Source organism: Prenolepis imparis, unplaced genomic scaffold, assembly GCF_030444845.1.
Source record: "Prenolepis imparis isolate NDT839.2.m4 unplaced genomic scaffold, iyPreImpa1.0 SCAF_12, whole genome shotgun sequence".
Lineage (NCBI taxonomy): Eukaryota > Metazoa > Arthropoda > Insecta > Hymenoptera > Formicidae > Prenolepis > Prenolepis imparis.
The window spans coordinates 925,437-952,556 of NW_028141170.1; the positions used below are offsets into that span (position 1 = coordinate 925,437).

At 39.6% G+C, this 27,120-nt stretch overlaps 2 protein-coding genes across 2 annotated transcripts; one reads left to right on the plus strand and one right to left on the minus strand.

The window, feature by feature from the left end:
* Positions 1-1,090: 1,090 nt before the first annotated feature.
* On the minus strand, positions 1,091-26,942 carry Miga (mitoguardin). The gene is made up of 9 exons (XM_083052320.1): positions 26,758-26,942; positions 26,393-26,540; positions 26,111-26,254; positions 3,154-3,341; positions 2,572-2,706; positions 2,249-2,361; positions 2,003-2,171; positions 1,691-1,924; positions 1,091-1,610 (listed from the first exon to the last, which is right to left on the minus strand). The coding sequence occupies exons 1-9, from the start codon at positions 26,848-26,850 to the stop codon at positions 1,293-1,295; spliced, it is 1,542 nt and encodes a 513-aa protein (XP_082908446.1). The 5' UTR covers positions 26,851-26,942; the 3' UTR covers positions 1,091-1,292.
* On the plus strand, positions 6,332-25,736 carry Uzip (beta-pore-forming protein unzipped). Its single transcript, XM_083052321.1, has 5 exons — positions 6,332-6,637; positions 20,609-20,828; positions 21,104-21,477; positions 21,607-21,944; positions 22,953-25,736. The coding sequence occupies exons 2-5, from the start codon at positions 20,609-20,611 to the stop codon at positions 23,509-23,511; spliced, it is 1,491 nt and encodes a 496-aa protein (XP_082908447.1). The 5' UTR covers positions 6,332-6,637; the 3' UTR covers positions 23,512-25,736.
* Positions 26,943-27,120: the final 178 nt, after the last annotated feature.

The following is a 27,120-nucleotide window of genomic DNA, read 5'->3' on the forward strand; positions in this document are numbered from 1 at the left end:
TCTCTACTAAATCATAAATTTCAAAAATATTTACATATATGAAATCTACATAATTGATTACTTAATTAATATTATGGAATGTTACTAAACTGACAAAAATAATCTGCAATCGTTAATTAAACGATTAATACATTTTACATGTCTTTGGCATAATTTGATTTTAAATCATTTAATTATATGATATATAATCTGTACTACTTTACATACTGTAATACTTTACAAATATTTTGACAATAATAACTATTTTAATTGCGTTATTTTTGATGACATCTTATAATAAATATCAAAATATAAGTTAAAATAAAAACATTGGAAAAGTTTTGTTGATAAAATTCAGGTGTGACTTTTTTTTGATTAACTGTAGAGAAACTTACATCTTATTTGCATTTATAAGGAACAGTTGTATTATACATATTGATTTCACTTAAATGCTTCTACAATTTATCACATAAATTATTATATACTGCAATGTTTAAATTTTATTAAAATAAAAATGACAATTCTCTGAACAATGCAAAAAATATCACAAAAGTATCATTGTACCAACATTTTATAAATATGAATGTCCCGAAATATCTACAAAGGAAACACAATCAAAATAAAGAATGAAGCTACATTCACAAATAAATAAAGTTATAAGAATTTTAAGAAATGACAAAATACAATTTATACAAAAATTCTACAAAAGTCTATAAAAATTATATCATAATTTAATAATGTCTACTTATAATTTGAAAATAAAATGACATATTTAATTGTGCGTATAATTTTTTAAATTCTATATAAATGAAAGTTTATTTTATAAATTTAATGTTTATTTATAACATCCATATTGAACATTGCTATCTTCTTTGTTCATAAAAATGGATATCAGAGACCACTAATATTTATTCAAGATTAATGCAATTATTTAGTGAAATTTAATATACGCATGCGAAACTTTTAATGAAATTGATAATATAAAGAGTGTGCAACGTTTTTGCACATACCATTACTTCACAAGGTAACTTCAGAAATAGACTGTTTACGACTGATTACACTTTGTGTAATTACTAACGGGTGTGGCATTGAAAATTAAAATCCAGTAATATATTGTGCTACTTACAAACTTATCAGATAGTAGTTTTAATTTCGTTGATGTTGTTGCCATTGTGACATTTTTTTTCTACATAATATAGGTGTTGAACTTTTAAGATATCATTTTCACTGCATATACATGCAACGTAATTTGCAATATATTAATTCTACTCAATATATTGCGCTAATTAATTGTCTGTATATGTTTTGTATAACTAGCAACCTTCTAATGACAACCTTTGATTTATATTTTCTATCCTTAGTTTCATTTCCCTAAGTATATCCGCGGCAAGGTCGTCAACGGTGGTGTATCGTACTTTAAAGAAATTAAATATATCTACAAGAAACTCGATCACTTGATCCCTAAAGTAATGACAAGTGGAACGTAGATTTCCCTCGGAGCCTAAGAATCCCCAAGCAAGGACTGGTATGATTTGCTCGGAGATCGAGTAAAAGTGCGCTAAGAAGCCTTGATCGTATTTCAACATTCTTCTTTTACCCGCGAGAGCGGACCAAACTGCGGTTCCTATCGCCTTTAAGAATAATTAACAATCATGTAAAGTATCAAAGAATATAAAAAATTAATATACTTACATAATATTTATATACTTACAGTTTCTCTAAAACTGGCAGACACCCATCTGTTTTGAACTATAGCTCTAATGGGTGGTAATGGTTTCTCCACATCCTCGAATGCATCTAGGAGTATAAAATCGATGAGAACGTCGTAGAAATTCATACACTTGACACCCCGTGCGGTCAATTCCTCCTCCATGATACTATGATTGCGTGGATCTTGCAAGAACTCCAACATACGTTCGTAATGCAGCAGATAGTCTTTAGGATCCTAATAGAAGGTTGTTTCCTTAATCAATTTTTTATCTTTATTTGATTACTCGAATAGATAAATAATTTATTCTCTTACCCTATCTGCATACATAATTAAATCGCTAATAACTTGGCGACCTATATCCGCCATAAATGCCGATGCTGCGGGTAAATTAAATAATTTTGTATAGGCCTGACGTAAGCAATACACTTTCGCTAAATATTCTACGTCCGAGCCACACTTTACAAGTTCCGTATGCAATCTCCTATAACAATTACATGTTACGTGTATATAGTATAAAAAGGATGTATATTATTATATCGACTCTCAACGATGATTTACCTGCAAGGAATACCTTTATCCTCGTATTGTTTAAGAGCAGCATGATATAGCTTTTGCCTCTCAAAATGTGGAAAGAGTTCCGAGAATTCTTCGAATTCACGCAAATCCGCAACCTAAAATATTTTTATAAATATTGTACAGTTAACTCTTTTATTTTATTTTTTTTAAATTAATATTAAAAGAAAATCCCATAGTTTGTTATTAAAATATATAGCTTGAAATTATACGTCACATTATTATATGTGTATCTCCTCAAATTAATATCATCTCGCAACTCGATCTCTGCACGATACAAATAGAGCATATTAATATGTGCAACTCACCCCGTCGCGTGCAGATTCAAACGATTCGGGCGATGATGCGGCATCGGCTTTATCCCTGACTCCAGACATTCGCGTCCCGAGGTTCGAAGTTCTGTTGAGACTCTCCTCGCTTTCATTGCGAAATAAAACGGAGTGCTGCGAAAAAATAAATAAATAAATAACGAGATTATCGAGGAAATGACAGAACAAACGCTTACATAATTATATGTAAAAAAAAAAAAAAATTCGATTCGAAAACGGTGAAAACTCAGATTGCTCTCGAGAAAGTCGTGCACTTCCTATGCCATTCCAACGTCCGCGACAATTCCCGACTGCCGTGGCGTCAGGTCAAGTAACTCGTTGCGCTAATTACCCCCGGGGGCGGTTTGTCATTTAAATTGGATTAATTCCCGCAGTTCTTTTTTTTTTTCACCGGACTGGCAGAAAGGCAATTGATGATGAATGCCAGCGGAATGGAACGGCATCGGCACGATGACCGCGAAGGACAGGCTCCTCGGACCCGAGATCTCATCTCGCTGAGTCACCGTGTACGATTTCGGGCAAATCCCGCAGCATCATCCCGGATTAACAACGCCGTTATACCTGATCGAGGAAGAGCAGTTCCGCGTGACTCTGAATCTGATAACCCATGTCGAGCAATTCCTGCACGTCGTGCGTGAACGCCGCGTCGGCTTTCGACGGCAGAGCCAGGGTGTCGTTGCTCAGGGTCGAGCTGAACGCGGTGAGCGCGTCTTCCCAGCAGTAGAGCGCCTTTTCCAACGCCTCGAGTCCTATAAACAGCATCAATTTATTTCAATAAAGGACAGATTAGTATTTTTACTCGTGATAACAGGATATAAATATTTTTAAAATTATAATATGTAATCTCTCTCTCTCTCTCTAATTAGATATAATAATTTTAAAATATTTCAGAAATATAAGAGCGAAAGAGTTAAATTAGGTTCAGTAGAAAACGCGCATATAAATTATTGGTGTTATTGCGAAGCTTAAGAGTTCACTCTTGTATCAATCTAATTACGTCAAACGTAACTATGCTTTCATTTTATGTGAAAGTATAAGATATTATATAATTATATATTATTTCAATACATTTTTTGATTCCATAAACTTGAATTCAAGAGCTAGCCAGAAAAGAAAAAATATATTTCATCTCCTCCTCTCTCTTCTTCCTCAATTTACACAAATACAACTATTTTTTTTATGAAAATTAACAGATTCGAGCGAGACTAATCTCGACTTACGGTCGACCTATACACAAATGATGGCAAAAAGCGAAAGAAAAAAAAAGAGAGCACGACATTCTCTCGCACGCGAGAACAAGGATAATGCGAATCAAATGAAGACACAGGATTCGAATTCCAAGTCAGTGACGCCATTCTTTCTTTCTCCCTTCCTTTACTTAATCTTCTGTAAGTCGTCAGAGAGTCGTCGTTCACCAATTTGCCACAACGGAAGTCCGTGTGGAGCACATAGCGTGCTAATTTAGGGAGTTCCCCCCCAACTAATGTCTCGAGAAGGCGGGTCCATCATCATTTTCAATCTGTGTCGTTTTACCATCCACAGACGACAATTATACAATATCGTTCAACGAAATCAGAACACCGCGAGAAGTCGATAATGCTCTTATATGACAATAAATCTTTTCGAAGCACGTTAATTAAATAAATATAAATAATGAAAAATATAGAAACACATATACTTCTTGAAAGATTTACTTGATAAATTCTTATGATATCGCGCTTTCTAATTTGGATGCTCTGATTAATAAATCAGCAGTGCGATAAATATTATATTTCGATTCGATTGCGATTAATCCTTTAATTTTTCAGCTTTAAAGAGTTAAACAAATTTATACGTCAAAGTAAATTTCAGATCTCTAAAATGGAAATGCGGAGTTTGTCAAATGCATGTTGCGGATATCGAACATACAAAAGTTGCATAATACAATAATTGAAAGGGAAAAGCGAAGCGGGGGGAAATACAAGCTAAACACGTTATTAATATATTCCAACGAACAAAATACTAAACTCTTTAAATTCATTAATGTATAATATATCTATAGCTTCAAAATTCGCGTTTAAAGAGCGACAAAGCACGTCGTCAAATGGGTTCAAATCGACGTATATGTATATACATTCGTCGATATAATACGCGGCCTCTGATCTTCGGAGAAATGGATGAGATATCGATTGTTCGGCGCGACGCCGGTGACTCCTTGTGTCCGCAACGACGCTAATTTCGTCCTCGACTTCAATTTCAAACAAGGGCGAGATACGCAGCAGCGAAACGTGCCTCGATTGTATTTGCGCGTTACTCGTTCGTCCGCCTGGTTGAAACGAAGATCGCACACCTGAAATTGAGCGAAGAAGGTCAAAACATGGCAATGCATGTTCTGCAACTGCGTCAAAATTCCGGTTTAAAATATATATCTCTCGAAATAAATATAATATATAATATAATATATGCAAGACCGGTCACATTTATATTCCCTTGAAATGAATTAAAATTAGAAACCAGAGAGGACAAAATTTATTCTTACAAGTGACCCTTTTCCTTTATATATTTTCTGGAGAAGCAGCAAGATGCATAATAAATTAAATTCTTATCCTATACATATACATTCGTGAAAATAATACCTACATCCCGAAGAGGAATTTATCTTTGTTCCAAATCAGATTATAACTCGAGAGAATAATTTATTTCCGAAGCAATGTATTTAGGAAGCTATAGAAAGCATGAAATAACCGCAAACATTTCGGAAGTACGAGGCCTTCTCAGGGCACCGGGTCAAGTCTCTCGAAAGGATTAAAAGCTACCTACCTACCGCGATCCATCAGATACCGGCATACCGGTGGCCGATCATTATATACAACCCCTAGGACAAGGGGATGTCGTAAGACACGGAGGGATGCCTCCCCAGAGAAAACGCGGCAGTGCGACGCCGTTGCACGTCCGGCGTCAATAATATACCCCCAGAATGACGTAATCGCTGGGCCGGCCAGTCATTGGAGGATGCGTCATCCAATGGTGAAGGGTCGATACGACACGCGGTCCGCGAAGCGCGCGCGCGCGCTGCTTTGAAGCTCGCGCGTTTTGCGCCAAATGTCATTCTTTATACATCTTTGCCTAAAATAATGTATCCGTATCGCGAATCATACATCTATATGATTTTTATGCCATATAGACAGCTATTTTTAGCGTCGAAACTATGATCAGGATTGGTTTGCGAAACGCATTCATTGATTGCAATAAAACGTGCGCAAGGGGTGGCTCTGGAGAATCCTCGAGGGGACAATTGTATCGAAATTGAAGTTAGACTCGTATATCCGAAGGTTGCGCGTGGCAACCCTGATTTTCAACCCGATGGATTAACTTCACATCTACACACTAGACGGATATAATTCAAAAATCATAAACGTCAGGCCTAATGTCATATGTAAGTACGAATAAAACTATTGCTAACAATATATCGTTATAATTATCATATATATATTTTTTGCATGGTTTGTTTCCTATATATTTGAATCTTCCACAAGGGAAAGATATCTTTCTCTCATTTTCAAGATTCGAACGAAAGATCGTAAAGTCGAAATTATAATGCGCGAATGCGCGCGCAGACGAACGGGAGCGAGGGTCAATGAGAGCGCGACGAGGACGGAGCGCGCGACCAATAAGCGGGCGACAAAGACGGACGAAGCGGCGAAGAGTGGGGGAACTGGCGTTCGCTTTACGCGTTGGCGTCAGTCGTCAGTCAGTTACTCGGCTACGTTCGGTGGTGTTGGTTTGTTGTCTGTCGTCTCGATCGCGCAGCGCGCTTACAGCAAGTATTCCCGCTCGTTTCGCACGAGCGTTTCGGCCGTTGACATTCGCCGTTGAGATTCGTTGAACGAAAGTAACAGGATCGTCCGTGATAACGTATTGATAATCCTCGTCGAGATCGTAGTCCGGGCAGATAGATAAAGCGAGAAATATCCCGAGTGCTCCTTTGCGATTTCAATTTCGCGCGCGTAATTATTTGGATTAAAAGATTGTCGACGAACACACACACGAAAACACGGAAGACACGGTGAGTATAGAGAATTTCGTTGATATTCCGAGGATTTGTTACGGAAATATACATACATTGCGAAAAATATATGTCTTTTCTCATTAAAAATGAAATATTCGAATCGCGTAGTATCCTTGGCGGATACAAGGATAATTCGATACAACGCAATTTCGTCACGATGAGCGCCATTTAAAGAAAGAGAGGCGTTACGTAGTGCCCTCGGAAGGATTCACCCTTCCTCCCCCTTCCTTCTATCCGAGAATATCCTTTCCGCGTCGGCTAATGTACACTTTCGCTTGAAATTGTTTTTTCGCGTAAATACGCCGCGACATTTCCTTCGCTCTGAGAAAATACGCTTAATGTACTATTAAATATTTAAATATATGAATTTTTAAATTTTTTTTTATGCGCGCTCTAGTTCTCCCATTTTTTGTAATTCTTCAGGGTGGTGGGATTCTGAAAATCGATATTTGATAAATTCGCTCGAGGCGAGTTATGCACTGGCGACGTATTTCAGGTTGATACTTTGAAATGTGCGACGCGAGAATGTTCGATTCAAGAGGGAGGAAGTTTATCAATTTGTAAATAAAAGATACGATTATAAAAGGTTATTTCCGGATGTATTTCTCTAATAATACCTATTCTTCGACATCTTATCCTCTTTCGTCCCGCGACTACTCGAATAGATCAATAGAATCGATCCTAGCCGTTCTACCCTCGACGAAAAAAGGAAATAAAAGATGAATCTTTTTGTTCCCCCCTCGCGAGAGAACGCATCTATCGTGAGAGAGATCGAGAGTTCAAACAATATTCAGCCTCGGGCGGGCGGTGGGAGGGGGAAGGGGGAGGCAACACCTGGGCGTACCTTGTTTATTGCGCAACGCTCGCACAACAAGCGTAACAGACACAAATCCGCAGTGTGCTCGCACAACGAACGTAAAAAATAAAAATCTGTGAACGAGAACGAAATGTGAAACTTACAATTAGACGAGCGCGCGAAGAGAGAGAGGAAAAAAAGTCGCTATAAATTTTGTATTCGAGGATATATCACCTATCGCGTATTGACACGTGTAGAAAAAGTATTTGTCGAAAATTCATCTCCCCGAAGTCGATCTCTGCGGTTTCTATTTCGCGAGATTTAGGCTCGCGTTTCTATGGGGGTCAAGTTCAGGGGTCAATAGCTCGGTCGGGGGCGGCGGTGTGTGCTCCGGGCGGTGTGAGCCTCTCGCGAACCTTTGAGGAAAAGTGAATGCTGCCACGGCACGTAAGTGCAGCAACGGGCCGGATAAACCGGCCGCCACACGAAAGCGCGATAGCCGGCAGATCGATGGAGGTGCCTGGTGAACTTGGAAATTCCCCTAGCACACGCGCACTTCCTCGTCGCTCCTTCTTCCTCTCTCGCTCTCGCTCTCTTATGCCCTGTCTCCTTCGTTCGCACGCCGCTCTACACCGGTACACGGATAATTCACGCTCGAGTAAACGCGCGTACACGGCCGATTAAGAAACAGGTTATCCTCGCCTCGCAAAATCCGCGCGACGCGCGGGATGATTCATCCTGATCCAAAGAGATGCGTGGCAGGGCATCTCCCTCCGAAGAAGAATACTTTTTTTCATCCTTTTTCGGATGACGAAAAATTGCACGCGAACCTCAGATTTTATCCGAGGCTGAAAATATATAATTCGATTATTACTATCAATTTTTTCTCCGCGCGTTTTTATCTTTTCTTTTTCTTCGCACAATAATACGCTTCGCGAGTCCGATCCCTTCGAAGAGATTACGAGAGAGCGAAATCGGATCTGAAACGCGATCAGAAGAAAGGATTCCAATCTTATCAATTTTTCCCTCAGAGTATTTTTCTCTGCCACCGGGCGATTTCATATCAATCGATTTCTTGGGAATAATATCTAAAGATAGCCTATCGTCCTCCCCATTCTTTTTCGGCTCGCTTTTGTATTGCGTGAAGGGTAGGAGGGTCGCTCTTTCCGTTGCGTGACCAGAGGTATACATATATATTCGCGACGGGAGTTATACGGATTAATATGTACACCGCGCGAGGTTTCCGCGATAATTGGCGATTAAGCGAAATTCCTAATATTATTGCATTAAGCCAATTTAATTCGCGGGATCGAGTGACGCACGCGGTATTTTAGTTTAGTGCAACGGTACAACGAATGCTGAGTAACGTTCTCCAAGGCGAAACGATGATGCCGAGTGGCACTTTGGTGCACGTAACAACGTGTAACAGCAATAACGTTCCGAAACGGTGTCGAAGGGAAATAGAAGGTTGCGCTTAACGGAAAGTAGAAAAAAAAATACCGGAATTTATTTCGCGCGCAATATCTCCGCGAGGTAGTAATTGCAGATTGGATAATCGCTTTTCGCGGAACCCGCTATGCAATTTTGTCTCCTTTCCGACTCGATTGACATTCAGAAGCTATGCGAATCATGAGATTTTAACTACGAGAATATTGCATGTTACGTCACCCCGTCTAATCACCTGCCACTTTTCTAATAATCGTCAACTTTGTTGCCGTATTATTACTCGGCCTATATCATTATTTTATTTTTTATTAAAATGCTATAATGTTTTAATTAAAATGCTGTACAGTCGCGCACAATTTTCATTCGCATTTAAGAAATTTGTACACAGAGAGAATTTTCTCTTAAAATTTACCCTGAAAATCATGGTAATCGTGGTATGGAAAGAATTTTTATGATTTCTCTGATTAATATTTATCACAATAAAAATAAAAATTCTCACAAAATTCTTTCCATGCCATATTCTCTCAGCGTAGAGATATGTTTAAAGAGTTATTTATCGTCTAGAGAAATAAAGTAAACCTTAGATTTCTTATTTTTTTTAGATACCCTACTTTACGATTGCGTGTTGTATGATCTTGTTACTTTGTCGGAGAACGATGACGGATGCATTTACGCAACCGTGCTTTCAGTATAATTAATCGTAGGTAGCTGTAGGGTGTGTAACCCGATTTTCAGGCTGAATGTATGAGAGTTCGCGAGTAATGCATCCTTTGCGTACGAAATATGATTTCGTATCGCGTGACCCGATTCGTCGTTTTGGTTTTCGCTTTGTGAATCTTCAATCGAGCCAATAATAACATTATATAGTCGGTCAATAATGACATTACACAGTCAATAATAACATTACGTTATATACATTACATTTAATACCCGGCAATTAATTAAATCCAAGTATAAATGAATATCGATAATGACTACGTTCCATGGGGGGGGGGGGGGAATATTAAGTTTCCCGCAAACATAATATGATAATTACTTGTCAACCGCGGTTTGCGGTCTCGAGCCGCTTACGCAACCTTAAGCGAAGATAAAATCTTTTCTCCCGCCGAAACGAATTGTGTTACGACTTTTTTTTTCTTATTCAAATATTTCCTCGAATTTCCTCAGCGAATTCTTAGCATTGATTCCTATTCTTAGCTTTTTTTTCATATCACTGAATCTTGGTATATTTACGATACTACTAACAGTTTCAATGTCAGCTGTTTGCTGTCATTGCCTCTTTTTCTTTACGAATAAAATTCTCCAGTTTTTTCGTATATATTTAAAATATTTCACGCGCATCGCGATGTAGGGAAAGGTCTAAATATAGATATGAAAAACGAAGAGAGAACGGAAGAGCCTTACACAGGTGCCGTCGTGTCTCTCACGAGGGGAAGCGCGCAAAAAACTTTCTCGCCCAACGACGCGTCGATGGATGCAAATTGCCGGCGTAATGAGATACGCGATCACGTTGGATATTAGGTAATAGCGACGGAGCCCGCCCCCGTGGGTCGGGTGAGGATGGCTTCTCCCGACCCTGATGAGACTAATAAAAGTGACATTATTACACGCCCCGGCCGCGTCGCAACGAGCCTTTAACCTACGCCAACACGACCGTTCGTTCCGATTTTCATAATCTGGTTCACATCGTCGCACGCTACTGTCACATCTCTCTCTTTCTCTCTCTCTCTCTCTCTCCTCCTCCTCATATCTCGTCCTCGTATCAGATTGTGTGTCCTCTTCCTTCAACGCGCGATCAAGCACGAAGGACTCTGGAATCTGTTTTATTATATTTTTTTTTTCATCAACGCTACCGGGGAATCTGGATGTCTTCACTAGGAGGATATTAATATTCCCTCGTATCCTTGGGACGACAGTTTGCGAACTACTTGTGTGAATGTGTGTGTGTACTCTTCATTTAGTGACGCTAAACACAGCTGACTCCCGAGTTGAGAGTTGCGTCCGATAAAATTAAACATCACGTTCGATGATTCTCGAGATGAAAATCAATCACAAGTCGCGCTTAACCCATTATTATTTTTATAGAACACTTCTTTTCCCCAATCAAACTTTATTATTTGACATACCGATCGCTCTGTTATCATTCTACAAATAAATATCGTATCTTTATATGACGTTATTCATTCACGTTGTTTCTTCACACTTCTGTGGAATTTTATAAAATAAGAAATTAATTTCTTATAAAAGTAATTATTCAGTCATTTTGTAAACTTCCCACGATTTCTCATATCTCTTCGCATAATAATATTTACGTTGTTACATATTTTGTTTTGTATATATATTCAGAAAGGGGACGTACTCTCTCGTAGAACATAATAAATATCATTAATAAGAGATGTCGTGGAAGCAGAGGATAAAATCGTTCGTGTAGTAAAGCTACTTTCCTTCTTCCTTGCCAGGACTTCGGCTTGCTTGTAAAGTAAACCGATGGAGGTCATACTGTAGTCATACGAGAGCCACGTCATCAACCATGAGAGAAGCTCTTCTCGGTATATATCTCGATGAATAAGCCCAGCGTGATATATAATGAACTCGTGATTGTCCTTTTTTGGGGTCCAAAAGGGGGAAAGGAGCGACTCCTTATTTTCTTTCATTAGTGTTTACTCCGAGCCAAGTATAACGGTCGCGGAAAACAGTAATAATGGATTTGTTTTTTTACAGACGACCGTCGCACTTTTTTCGCGATCGAGAGATTATTACGGACCGGATAGAACGCGAGATCGATTTCTTGTTCGTGATCCGTTCGCGTGAGAGAACCGTGGGATCGGATTAATTAAAATCTCACCGAAAAGAAACTCTCTATCCGAGACTCATCAGCGAGAACGCATTCTCGCTCGAGATCAGCTGATCAGTTCTCGTCCCCGATTTATTCGATAAAACTCGGAAACGATCATGCTTTGCGTGCTAAAGTCATGTTTTGACTCTCTGATTTTCCGCAACTAAACCTTTATCCGTCCGATGAGAAAATGGCTAGAAGCAACTAGAGAAAATTATGTTCTGCGACAATAGAACAATCGGTCTAATATCACGACGATCACAAGGAGAGGGAGAGAGAAAGAGTGACTGTCAGACGCAGAGAATCGCGGTTTAAGTTCCTGATGCTGCGCGATATCGCCTGGGGCAATCGAGCGACGGAAATGACTTTAACAATGGCGATGTAGATACGGTCTCCGGTTGCATAGGTGCCCTTGACAGTGACAAATTGCGCGACGTCATTTTCTTCCGGCCTCGTCTTACGATCTCGAAAGGAGCGAACCCGCGTAATGGCGCCTTTTGCGCATCAACGCATCTGACGTATTTATCGATATACCGACTATTAACGTTTGACCCTCTCACTCTCTCGAGTCACTCCGCGATCTTTCGCTTTGTGTCTCGAGTGAGGAAGAGAGGACTGTCTCGTGCACTTTGTGCGAGTTAATTAACTCCGAGATCCTCCGAGGGGACCCCGCCGTTGCTCTATAATACTGGACGGAGGAGGAAGATGAAGAAGAGATGCCGCCGCTCTCTAGAGGTCAATGCGAAACGTTATCGATTTACCGTTCGGTTGCTCGAGCGTGGAAAACTGGTGAGAAAATTCATCGAGCGTTTTAATTCGAAACGATCGGCCAGTTCTATCTCTTCCAGAGAAAGAGAGAGCGAGATCTGATATCCGAGAGAGGGTTCTCTCCACGGTCAATTAAGCGCAGATTTTTTTTTTTATCGATCGCAACGCGTATGTTAGAAAGTATGATTTTGTGGATTTACGGATGGTTCTTCGCGATCGGCTTCCTTCGCGAGATTTGAAGTGCACGGTCAACACACGAATCCGAGAAAAAGGAGTCAAACACCCGCGGGGCACCATGACGTAAGACGATAAGAGCCAAAGTTGAAACGTCCACACGTTTCGTCTCGAAGGTAACTGGAATCGGGACGACTCGTATTTCACGCATACAACTTGGTCGCTCGAAATATCGTCGTATTAGCTTTTGTCGGTTCGGGAACGTGCGCAAACAAAAGCTTATTTGCTTCTCTTTAAGAAAATACATCGCGGTCAATAAACGTATTAATTTTATTTAATTATAATAATTATTATGATTTTTTTGTGCCACAGATTATTTTACATACTCCAAATAAATTATCGTAAAGCATTGATATTAAAAATAAGAGAAAAACATAATAAATATAAATCTCAAAGAGAAAGCTCGATGAAAAAGATTCGTGCTAACGAGATAGTTATTAATGTGCTCTGTCCAACCTAATAATTAGTTTCTTATATATTATTTCTCCGTATTCGAAAGCAAGAGAGAGAGAGATATTTCGGATGCGTGATCCAAGTGAAATATACTTGGCACGAGAAAAAGAAACCAAACGTGTCAAAACCAAGAGAAAGACACTCGTGAGTTTTTCTTTCGGGACTATTCGGTGAAAGTAGATTTTCGAGAGATGTCCGCCTCTCCAAATTCACGATGATGCAACATCCGAGAGAAGCTTTCCGTGTTCCTGCCTCTTTTTTCCACTCTGCTTTTCATCACGCCGCACTTAAAACCGAGTCAACTAGCGGAAGAAGAGAGAGAGAGAAGAGCGAGCTTTTGTTCCTTTGTGCGCTTGCTCGCGAGCGGCTTCTTCTGAAAAGAAAAGTGTGTACCGGCGAGACGACAATGCGTCTCGGCTTCACAAGTCGTCACAATTTATTTCTTTGTTGATGTTGTCATCGTTATCGAGGGGGAGTGTAGGATTTCTCTCTTCGCCCACATCTCGCGAGAGTCTCGCACGTGTTAAGAGCGGCGGGAACGCAAAGAAGGAGTCTTCCCCCGACCGACTGCAGCGGCTCTGTGCTGTTGCAGCGGCAGCGGGGTGTTATCATGGTAACGCTGTCCGCTGATAGCGCGCGTGTGTGTGGCGAAAATCGATATTTCCCTCATTTCGTATTCCACGAGGCAAGGGCATGCCCTATCTACCTCTGCCCCCCCCCCTCCCCACCCCCTGAACGAACGTGTCCAACGTCAGTTAGACTGCGTTGCCCTTCAATGCGGAGACACGCGCGTCCTCGGTGCAATCGCAGTCTCTCGCATCCTGCGGAGAATATCCATCGACGCTTTCAGGGTGTCATCTATACTCAAATTTTGTACAAAAATTCCCTGAGAATTCCCTGAGAATTCCCTGATAAAAATAAAAATTAAAAAAAAGAGAAAAATATAAAACAAAAAATATTATAAACGTCTTTATTCAGAGAATACTAATTTATTTAAATTAATTATTTATTAATTAATTTATTTAATTATTTATTGAATAAATAAGGAGTATTAATTTATTTAAATATTATCTATTAAAAATTTGAAGTTTTCTATGAAATTTATAATTTGAGAGAAAATTGATGAGAATTCCCTGAGAATACCAGGTTTTCAAGATGGCTTTAGAAATTATTCTTCGCAGTCTAATTTTTTTTCGAGAAGTAATTTTTTAAAAAGATTTATTCTATACTTTGGAACCGGGGTTTCCGCCCATTTTTACAAAAAGGAGATGAAAATGGTTTCATGTAGAATTAGAAGATCTCTGTGCCGGAATAAAAGCTTGAAAGCACTCAGAGAGGGAATGACTCTCCGGAATTCGGATTCATTTCAGAGAGTGCATGCATGCACATGCACTTTCTCTTAAATTATACTATCGACGATATTTAGCGTGCCGCTGTAATTTATATCGTGAAAGTCAATTATCTAATTTCGTCGGAGATAATCTCGAACCGCTACTGCTCAACGTTTCACCGGTGAATAAGTTAAAATAGGGCGAGGAGCGACTGTGCGCATATTATTATTTCCAAAGTTCGATACGAAGTTGGAAAAACCGCCGACAAAATTAAACGTTTGGTTATTGTTTGTTGCCGGGTTACCTCTATTCCTGGATTCGCGAATAATCGATGGGAAATCGGGATCGTTACTTCCCTCCTCTCTCTCTCTCTTCTCTTGTGACAGTTGATGTGTAATTGATCACGCAAAATTGATCCGGAAAACCTATTATCATTTCAGAAACCACGACCAAGATCAACCTAGTAGTGATATTAGTTTGTGGTATCGCGAGTAACGTTCAAAATACTTTAGTAAATAATTATCTTATTGAAATTTTTTTCAATTTTACTCTCTTTTTATTCGTTGCAAGCTTTCTCAGCCTAGAAGAATTAAATTTTCGATTATTTTCCACGACTTGTAACCGGAAAAATTAATGCGAGCAAGCAACGTCAGCCGCTAAAAACGATGGAAAAAATTACGCGGGAAGATCAAGGTCTCGTAAGGGTGCGAATTTTTTTGGCAATCGCCAAACTTGCCAAAGTACGCATCCCAACACACATTGGTCCCAATTAAGCGAGCAAACGTTTGTCAGGGTCACGTATAAAAGTTGTCTGTGCCGCAGTTAAGGCCAGTAGGTCACCGGCGCATCAAAAGACGTAATGCGTGAGATGTAACGCGAATAATGGTCTCTCGCATTACAGACGAAGGACATTCTTTTTCCTACTCTGACGGACATGTCTCGTAATAATAAGATTCGCCGACTTCGATACGCTTGTCATCGCGATAAAGTGCACTAGCGATAATCTCTCTCTCTCTCTCTTTCTATCTTTTGCTCCGTTTTGCATCAAGCTTATCTATCGCGCGCTGAATATCAATTTTTTTACGACTACAATCTCGCGGGGGCTCTCCCATTCTATATAATCATAGGCAAACGTATGCGGAATGAGAATCGCGATGCAACGACATGACGTGGGATCGATCCTCTTTCAATTCGCACACGTTCTGTCATCTGTCATCGAGCTTTGACGCATCAACTCGCTCATCTCGTTGATTCACCAATCGACGTCTTTACGATTCTACACAGAGAGAATTTTCTCTTAGAATTTATCTTGAAAATCATGGTAATCGTGGGACAATATGGTATGGAAAGAATTTTATGAGAATTTCTGATTAATATATTTATCACAATAAAAATAATAATATCTACTGATAGATATCACAATAAAATAAAAAACATGTTTGATTAATTTTACTAAACTGCATAGTAAAATTAATCATACATGTTTTATATTTTATTGTGATAAATATTAATCAGAGAAATTCTCATAAAATTCTTTCCATACCATATTGTCCCACGATTACCATGATTTCAGGGTAAATTCTAAGAGAAAATTCTCTCAATGTATTAATCGGGTCTCAACAAATCTTGCAACAAAATTGAAAAAAAATGAAAAAAATTCGAAAATCATGGATCGTCGAAGATTATTCACACGACTAGTAAAACGAAACGGTTTATAAATATACGATGCGAATACGATCTTGATTCGATCTGGTTCTTTTGAATTACATCATTTTGACGCTCACGGCAAGGTTACAAGAGAACGCGAGCGTATATGCAAAATACGATCTACGACTTACACCCACGCCGATTTTTATCATCGGCGAGAAAAGAAGCACATCTGTATGTGCAATGTAAATATCGCGCTGTGAGAGAGAGCGTTTCTATATGTATATATTTGCGAGCGTGAAAACAAGATCTTCGCGTCGAGGATTCTCGTTTCTGACCTTCGCCACGATTTGTTGATCGCGTTGCGACATTCGAAATACAGAATACAATCTAAACAAATAAATCGATTAAATTTTGGATACATATAACATCCATGCAAGCTGCTTTCCCAAGTTTCATTGAAGGAGGATTCAGATCCTCCAAGGATGATTCTGAAATTATTTTCGAAATTGCAATCGCGATGAGCTAATAATCAAGTTAATCTGGATTATAAAAAAGATTTTTACATCAACGAACGAGTTGTTATTACAAAATATTTAAATAGTATCAATTAATTTTTATTTATTTCTGCCATCTGGATATTCGCGAGTAGAAATTATTTTTATCAAAATAAAACCAAAAAATTCCAATATCCTGTTGCGCGCGAGATTATTATATTTCCGCTGTTGCAAGATACTCGCAGAGATAGATGCTTGAAAACGATAAATATAAAATTACACGTGTGTGTATATATATACATCTGTGAGGAGAATCGCGTTACATACGCTGATGCAAACGAAACCGCGGCTTCACCTCATGGCCTTTCATTCGGCGAGCGCCGAATTAGCAGCCCGAATTAACGTTTCTATGCGATTTTGCTTTCGCAAATCGACGGAACGCGTAATAAAAATTTACGACGACTCTACGAAGGGAGAGATTCGTCGAAATAAAGAGAAGAAGACGAGTCCCGCGTCTTCCGACACGTGTTTACGATACCTCGGCGGCGCCGCCTTAAACCGGTTAGAAGTTACACTGCAGTTAATTCACTGACAAGAGAACTGACGAGCCATTGCGAGAGTAGAGAGAAGAGAGAAGTGCCTTTACGGCGTAGCCGCATCGCTTTAAAGTCAAGCGGTAATAAATCCGCACACACGCTCATCTCGTCACATTACACGAGTTCCAAAGTCAATGTCGCGTCGTCGTAACTCACATCTCGTTTGCGAACGAGGACGTAGAATTTCGAGAAAGTCGCACGAAAGATAAACCAAGACGCCGGACTCAAGTTAAACATTAATAAAAAAGCGCGAGAGTAAATTCTCTCGCGAATGTACAAGTCGATATTCGCGTCGTTAACTTTTACACCGTCTCGCTCATCATCGTTCAGGTTCAGTTTCCGACGACGAGACGTTTTTTTACCGCTCATCGAAGGCGAACTCTTTCTCGTGAGAATGGAGAAGATCGCGAAGCGATGAACAAAAAAAAAAAAAAAGAGTAAACGACGGACGAATATAACGCCGATGGAATTCGCGGCTAACGGGATTTCTTGTACTCTACCTACATAAAACGAGATTACGTCTGCGGTGGATCGGTATCAGTATCCGAGGAGAACGATGATGAGAATGCAGAAAGGGAAAATTATCTCGTTCGCATATTTATTTATTTATTTTTTTCAACCACACCCGATATCATTGAAAAACATTCCGATAGAACCGATAGCGGCGAATGTAAACACACGTATTATATTTATGCAGATTATATTACTGTAATTATATAGCCGAAAGCTGTTTGACATTTGCCGCCTTTTATTAAATCGACTCGATACGTCCTCGGAAAAATTAATGCGTCTAATTCCTTGGGTAAAATCCTTATCGTCAGATCACTTTTGTACAAATTTTTCCTTCCAACATTTTATATAAATACGAACATTTACGATAACATGATTATTTGTTCAAGGATTACGCCAATGCATGCCAGGATTATGTCATGAAAGAGGTGTGAGATTAAAAAAAAAAAATACCCCGGGTCTGTGGAAAATTATAGGGTCTAGTCTGAAAGGATTATCAGCCGCGACGAATCTTTCTGAGTGAATTGGAGCGATGGCATCGCGACAATAATGTGGCCGACAATGACGACTTCCGCGAAACCGTGAATAATAATGTGGAGCGGAAGGACGTTTTGTGGAGAACGCGTTTGATGCGAAAAACGATGCATGCGAGATCAACCGGGCTCGATTGAATATCGCAAGATAAACTATCGATAGGCGAAACGCACCGCGCAATGATAAGTCACGATACATCAGTCTCGAGTGTCAAAATGAGAATTAATTGCGCTGAACCAGATTTGCGCGACATGATCATTAGGGATGAATAAATTATCTAGCTAGAGAAAAAAAATAAATCTCTTAAAGACGACGAAATTGATCCTTTTAAGTTGTATCGCGCCAACTCTCTCTCCACATCTGACCTTAATGTTTTTCTTCCGCTTACTACCACTTGACACTACCGTTAATTACGTCGAGGCGACATTTCAATTACTATCCCCAGCACATGTCGTCGTAGTTCTCTCCCTGATAAATCGTCATTAATCCTCTATCCATTACGATATATATATATATATATAGTCCGCGTTACTACGGTATCGCTTGAACGATATTACGGCAGGTCACGCACGTGTTTCATCCACTCTGCGAAATTCTTCTCTCCGACGAGAGAGAAAATCAATGATATTACTTTCTCTTTATAATCTATCAATCTCTTGTGTCATTCCACGCGCTATCGATTAATCGCAAAGACGAACGCGAAACAAAAAACCGACCGTCCTTGAGAGATGTCGGATTTTACATCTCCGAATTTAGAATCCGAATGTAGAAAAACCGGTTTATTTCCCTCGATCTCGCGAAAGATTGAATTTGATCAAAAATGACGAAAACGAAAATGTTCCTTCGTCGTCCCGAATATGCGGAATCCTTTCATTTTCGTCTTGCATATCTAATTTTTTCATGTTATCCTCTAATGAAAAAATATATTTAAATCTATCTTTGACATATAAATATTGAAGTGAACGAGATATATTTGTAAATAATACAATAATAAATAAATAAATCCACTTTCGCAGAGCATTATTCATCGATCATCCTAGAGAAGGATCTTTCGGAATATTTTTTTGAAGAAAAGTTTTTCACATGCCAGAATAGACGACAGAAAATCGAGCGGTATGAGTAACTGTGTTATCGTGTAAACGGATACGGCGCGGAATCATTTACGGTTACTTGAAACCGATATACCTGGTGGAAGCTCGGATTCGAGTGTGAGCTCTCGGAAGAAAAGATGCCGCCGTAAAAAAAGCGTTTGTGTGAGACAAGAAACTAGCTCTCTCGAATTACCATCTCTCTATCTGCGAACTTCATCCTGCGATTATTACGCTCGTATTAACGAGCAATTATGCAACATGTGGTTGTCCTTATTAGACGCAGCACTCGGGTCGATGCGTTTTATTACCTTCTACTTGCTGCCGTTTACATCGAATTAAGAACGATTTCAGATTCGCCGAGTTTTTATCAACAAGATCTAGATATTTATACAAATTATTTATAAAAATAGTCACTTTTAATAGAAAAATGTTTATCGAAATTAACTTTAAACTTCTCTTCCAACTCGCTTCCGTCCGTTCTTTTAGGATGATAAATGAATATTGTGTTTTCCTTTCTTCGAAAATATGTTGTCGAGTTTGCTCTGAAAGGAAGGAAGGGAGTTGAGCGAATTACAGGCTTTTTCTCGTACGTTAAAACTCGCCGAGTTTTCTTTTCGCTCGTTTCCTCGCCGGACCAACCGAAGCGAAAATACGAAACCAAGAGCAAAACCGAGTCGAGGTCCAGTTATATTCGTGGGGAAAGAAAGAGAGCGAGAGGAGGGTTCCCAGTGTGTGTTGAAGACACGCTCGGCATAGTAAGCGGAAACGTAATCACAGCCCGAGAGGCTAGAGTTCCTCTCGTTGCTTTACGTTGCGAAACTATGCTTGTCCGTCTGTTATTTTTTTTTATTGTTACCTGCGCGCGATCGTAATGCAGTCGGATAGGGAAGGGAAGTGTTGTGCCATGTTGCGTGTAATCACCGGAAAATCGCGCGCATTTTTTGCATAGCTCGGTCATGTCGGCGGTGACCTCCGGCACAAAAATGGGGAAACCAGAGAAAGAGAGAGAATGCTATATTTAATTCATCGTGATTCTATATATCTCAAAATAGTTCTTTGAATTATAATTATTAAACTATCGATGATGTTAGACTGAAGACGAGCTATTTAATATCCTCTTCTTCGACTACAAGAGGCTGAAGAGCACCGCTGCACAAGTCTATACAGGGTGTTACTTGGCTCGCCGGCCAATTAACGGCAGTTTAATATTAACGTATCGCATATTGCAGATGCTTCGGCAGAGGAAATGTCACTTCGCCCTGGGACTACTAGGCTGCGTCCTTTTGCTGTCGACGACTACCGCGGACAATAGCGTCCACATACTATCCAAGTACGGTCATCAGCCGTTGACCTCAACTACCCTAAAGTGGCTGCCGATTGCGCACTACAACCCGAACGAATCGAAGGAGATCGTTATCGGGGGCTTCGAGAACATATCAGATGGCGAAGGTGCGAAGACACTCTTTTTATTATTTACAACGCGCCGTTATATATATCTCCAGCTGTGCAACGTCACGTCGCCATTGCGTGTCGAGACGAGGATGTCACATTTACGTTTGTAGAGAATTAGATCATCCGAATTAACGTCAATTATTCCTCGCGTGACATATTAATATCGGAATTTATACCTCTCGAAGAAAAAATCCGGATTCGATATCGGGAATGCTATAGAAATATTCGGGAAGAATCAATCGCCTTAATTAATATTGATTATTCTCGCACAGACGAAACTTATGCCAATCAAGCGGAGAAACCGGAAGCGAGGAGACGACCGCTCTACGTGTGTCGCGCGATGCACAGCAGCATCTGGGTAGCCGGCACCCAGAAGGACAAGGAGAGGGTCTGCACGGTGACGATACACGGCGTCGTGCAGTCGTACGAGAAGTACGAGCTGCTGGAGAACATCGACGGGGCGGCGCGTATCGCTTGGGTCCACTGGGATAAGTATCTGCAGCCTCATCACCAAGGCGCGGTGTACGTCGGCGACAAGATGCTGGTCGCCCGGCACATAGACAAGAACAAGGAGCCGCGATACACCCACTACATCGGCACGCTCAGCTCGACCGAGAACTTCGGCACCATCGTCTACGCCAACGAGGTGAGCTTTTCGCGAAACGCGTTACTTTAACAAGGTCTTTGAGAATTAAGCTCGATTCATTTTTCGAGGTGAAGCTCTCGTTTCGAGACTTTTTCTTAAATAATTAATTTCTATTATCCTTTATTATAGAACGGCAAGGAGGAATCCGCAAAGTCCGGCGACCTGCTGGTGGAGACCGAGCCGATTCGTTACGAGCTGAGCGCCGTTAAGCTCAACTGGCCTAAGAAGCGCGATATTAAATCACGCGTATCACGCATACTCAGCAACGTGACCATCACCAATCATGGAACGGAACCGGCGAACTTGGCGGAAGCTTGCACATATACGTACAAGTACGCGATCTACTGGGGTCGTAGACACGCCATCCTTAACGGCCTGAGCACCACGATTACGCTGGCTAACGGCACGTCCTTGCCGAACATAACATGGGGTACACGCGACGAGGAGACTCGCACAGAGGCCTACAAGTAAGTATTATTTATCTTTTCAACCGTTCATCCTTCTCTCTCTCTCTCTCTCTTGCACGTAAATAGATTGCGCAAATTGAAATTCTTTCACGAAGATGCGCGGAGATGAAACATTTAACGAGAAAGCATAAAGACTTGCAGGGAGATCGATGTTAAGCGGTAAGTGTCCATTTAACCTTTGGCTTTTAATAAATTCTATTCTCTCATCGAGCTTCGCTTGCGATAACGAAGCGTGGAACAATGCTGGACATTCCGTCGTGCGTTTAAATGAATCAGAAGAGAATGATGGCGTGGATTTATGGTACGAAGCAACGTTACGTGACATTCAGTCGGTTAATAGAAGAAAAAAAGGGGGGGGGGAGAAAACTCGAGAACATACGGTTTACGACGGTATCCGTAAAATCTCATCTCTATAATTAAATATAATTAGAGCTCGGGTTTATTCCGCGTAACCATCTCTCTTGCTCCTGCAGACGTTTTCCTCCCAGGGCACTTTGTCGCTTCCTGTACATCATTGAAGCTCTCGCGCGCGGCGGACATGAGACTAGAGTGCATTTTGCGACTTCGTGCCACCCTTCCCGCTCGATGTGTCCTAGAATGCTCCGCGGCTTAAGTGACGCTTCAACGCAACGCAATTACGATGTCCGTGCATCTGATTCGCGCTCCAATTGCAGCGTTACTACGCGATAAACTAACGACGTTTATCTGTTTCGAATCTCCCATTTCGAAAGAGAAGAGAAACTTTTAGGTCAGATATAACGAAGCTAAAATTATAAAATCGAATTATTCAATAGAAGCGGAATAATATAACAATGTAAAGCACATATATATATATATATATATATATATATATATATATTTTACAATTAGATGGTTAATTTTACAGACACGTATTGATCGATTCCGAGAATCCTATCCCAGCTGCTTATCAATCGACGCGTCTCACGTGAAATAAAATTATTCATCGCTCCAACAAATGAGAAGGAACTTATAACGCGTCTGTTACAGCGTGCTGGTCTTCCTGGAGCCGGGGACGGGCGTGAACGTGACTCTGAGGGCTAACGAGACGGGTATCGAGGTGCCGTATACCGCGACGTTGATCTCGCACTACGAGGACAGCGCGACGATGTCGCGCGTGATCAGCGGCACCCGACAGGAGGAGACTCTGCTCGACATCGCGCCGGAATTCGGAGCCGTCTACTTCCTGAGCAATTACAGCGTGGTGCCGACCACTGTACCACCGCCTACCACGACCACCGAACCGCCGACCACGACGATGGCGACGACGACGACGACGGCGGCGGCGACGACGGTGCAGCCGCAGGAGACGACGCATCGACCTAGGCACCAGTTGGGCAACGCGCCGGACGCGACGGACCACGACGAGAATCTGATCGTACCGCCGAAGAAGACGGACATGCAGGGCATGCAGAACGACGACGACGGCGGCCCGTTGTCGCTCAAGAACAAGGGAGAGATGTACTCCGGAGTCGCGTGCGCCAAGTCGAGCCTGTTGACGCTCGTCGCCCCGTCGATGCTGCTGCTGATCCTCCATAGAATCACGTGAAGGTCGTCCGATCATTCGCGCGTCGCCGCCCTCCTCTAACGTTAATTCCTATAAATTCCCCCGCAATAGTAATATATAACGATATAACCCAGTAGACGTACCGAACAAAACAAAAAAAAAAAAAGATTAAAAAATATTTAAAAAAAAGAAAACAGAAAAAAAGATGTAATACGCGGAAGAGAGTATTGCTGTAATTTCGTATAATAGCGATTATAGCGTGAACGACTTCCCTCTTTATTATTTGAACACGCGCACCCGCTGAATCACGTCGGCACCGATCGGTGCCGATATATGCTTGCCTTTAAAAAGAAACTCGATATATATGATATATGTATATGATACACAAATATCTATATTATTATACACACGTACACACACGACTTAGGATAGCACAAGAAAGAAAAGAAAAATGTGTCTTCGCGATTGAACGATGAGCTAGTCTCGACAATGAGAGTCAAGTACAAGAGCGAGATCGCACCGATCCGTGATTTGATTAACTTGACCGCGAAATGCGTTTATCCGTTATACTGTTGAACAATCGACCGCGTGACACACTGTGACATTCCGTCTTTTTCTAATCCCGCTGTGAGTCGTGACTTTCCAAACTATAATGTCCTATGCCTTTGCAAAATATATATAATTCTATAGATCCTTTTAATCGCTTCAACAAAAAAATGACGGCAAATTTAAAGATTATTATGTCCAGGGAGAGAGAAAGAAAAGGAAGAGCTATATACAATTGCCGCGAATAATATCTCGGATATATAAGTAGTAGCGTAATATAACGTCGGAAGGTGAAGTAAAAGTAATAGAAGTTAAGCAACGGAAGAAAAAAGAAAGCAAGATACGCCAGTTGATTCAGCTACGATATATTTTTGAGAGATTGCCGTATAATTTTAGAAGATTGTAAAATTTATAAGGATAGCAAGTAAGAGAGAAACGTATAGAGAAGAGTATAAAAGTGGATGGGTACACGTTCTCGCGGTAACTAATTCGATCAAATTCCAAAGCTATATTATATAGCGAAACGATGGTCGTGCAAATCCGCACTATTTAATATGCAATAACAACAATAAATATTTTTCTTTAGCTTTAAAAGAACAGGAGCAAGATATGATGTACGATTCGATATGTATCCACCTCTTGCACTCTGTAAAGTGATAGGATATCTGCAAATATCCTAGAATATTGTTGAAAAAGATTGTAAGACGAAGAACCACTGGTATATATAATAATTGATATTGTTAAGATTATATATATGTGTACATATATATATAATCTTAATAATTTATTAATAAGAGGATAGAATATTTTGGTACGTGTGCGAAATATAAAGTTATTAAGTTTGGTGTTTTGTGGAAAGATTTTTGTTTACTCGAAAGATTAGGAAACAAAACGTATCATTTTTTTCATACGCGATTGCGTTATCAGCGTTTTTACCGAAGAAGTTTTTTCTATATGTATATAATATGTATTTCTATATGATCCTTGATAGTTGTACTTGTGTAGTGAGCTTATTTATATAACATGATTTATAGATATTTTCTCTATCGATAAATAGAGCGTTACAAGTACAATTCTTACATATATTTTACTATTTAACCGATAGGATTAGCGCGATACACTTATTTCGGATTAAAGCGGATGCTTTGTCTCCGTCTTTCTAACGACGTTTATCGACGTCTAAAGCCTAATCAACCACACTTGTTGTGATATTCAATGAAACTTTACATAGACGCAAAGGAAAAAGAAAACCCTCTATGTTGAACAATTCGTTAATTATGAGAAAAAAAGCAATAATTTGTTGCGAGATGAAGAAAGATTTGCAAAGTGTTGCGAAAAAGAGAATAAAAGCGACGATAGAAAAAAATTCAAGAAATTTGTAGCATCCTTATGCGCGAACGACGATATTTCTTTAATGTTCCGGGTAAATAAACATGACATAAGTACGGAAACAGCGCATGCGAGACAACGTAAATTCGAAGAAGGAAACCGTACGACTTTATACGATCCGAAATTATAAAAACCTTTTGCTTCTTGACAATTCACTCTATATCTGCCGATAGGCAGAGACGTAAATATCCTAAAGAAACTAGCTATCTACTTCGGCAAAGCCAAGAATTATTCTAAAAATACCTATACTCGACGCAGATGTATTATTTGTGAATATACTGCTGTATTGTACATTATCATGTAAATATAAATACTATGTACATATACAAAAATTTTCATTCTATTGATAGCAATACTGCCAGTCTCTTTGAATCACCGAGTAAATAAATCGTATCAAGAATGTAAAATATAGAAAATCATATACATTTTTATAAAAATTAATTACAAGAAAGATGCATTAATATCAATAGATAGTACAATCTATCTTTGGCAAGCTTTAAGCTATATTTGTTTAAATTTCTTAAAATTTCTATATTGCAAAAGTATTCTTGTATGTGCTAAATCAATATTTTAAATTTTTTTAAATTGTAGACTCAAAATTCTAAATACAAATCAAATATAAGATTTGGTATTAAAAGTAGAGACTAGATATTTTCTCTACAAACAAAATGCGTGTATTTAAATTATATAAATTTCATAGACTCACCAAGGACGCCATATTGTTGCGGAGTAAGTCTTACATCATCATCTGGACCTCCTGGCACGGAAGAGATGAGCGATGCACGATCACTCATATGACTCCTAGTACTGGCTTCGCTTCTTTTTGCCCAAGATGCTTGCGACAGCACATCTAGATTTTTAGCACGGTATAAATAATATTGCTTACTCTGCTTCGTTTATATAATCATTAATAGCTTATAAATATATTTATCCAAGTTATATTTAATTTTATAATTTGCGTAACGTGACAATATTACAAAAGTATTACCAAAATTGGAATTTTTAACGCTTAATCTTGTTTTATAATCTCTGAAAGGCCTTCTGGAAGGTGGGAGAGGATGTCTTCGTCGTCTCTTCAAAAATTGTGCCAATCCTCCCAATAGTATTGAACCACTAGCAAAGCAGATAATAAAAATCTGAAAAAAACAAACAAATACAATTAATAATTAGATTCATACTTTTTTTCGAAATAGATCCGAAATCGGTTTCGAAATATTTTAATAAAAAAATGTTCACACGATTGTTATATATTGTAACTATGCAATTTTCTTTTTCATATCATTATATAACGACGGATGCAAATAATCAAGGTATTTGCTATAACCTCGAAAAGCCGACAACTCATATTCTTACCTTTTGCGTGCGAGAAAAGTGTATCATCGGTAACGAGAACATGTAACGTTGATATAACGCACCGAAGAATTGCCGCACGTTAAAAAGAGACATTGTTATTCACTTTCTATCATAGACAATATTATAAACCGAAATTCACGCGCGCCGACAAACCGATGATCGCGGACTTGGAGAGCGAAGAACTTTCGAATTCGAAAACCCTTTCGCGTGAAAACCGCCATCTGCAGAATATTACAATAAATATCTTGTAGAAATTGATCGATAAAATAGGTTTAAAAATTGTCTCTCTTTTTTATATTTTTCTCTTTCGCAAATATATATTTTTTTTATTTAATCATTTACTGTAATTTTGAAAAAAAAAAT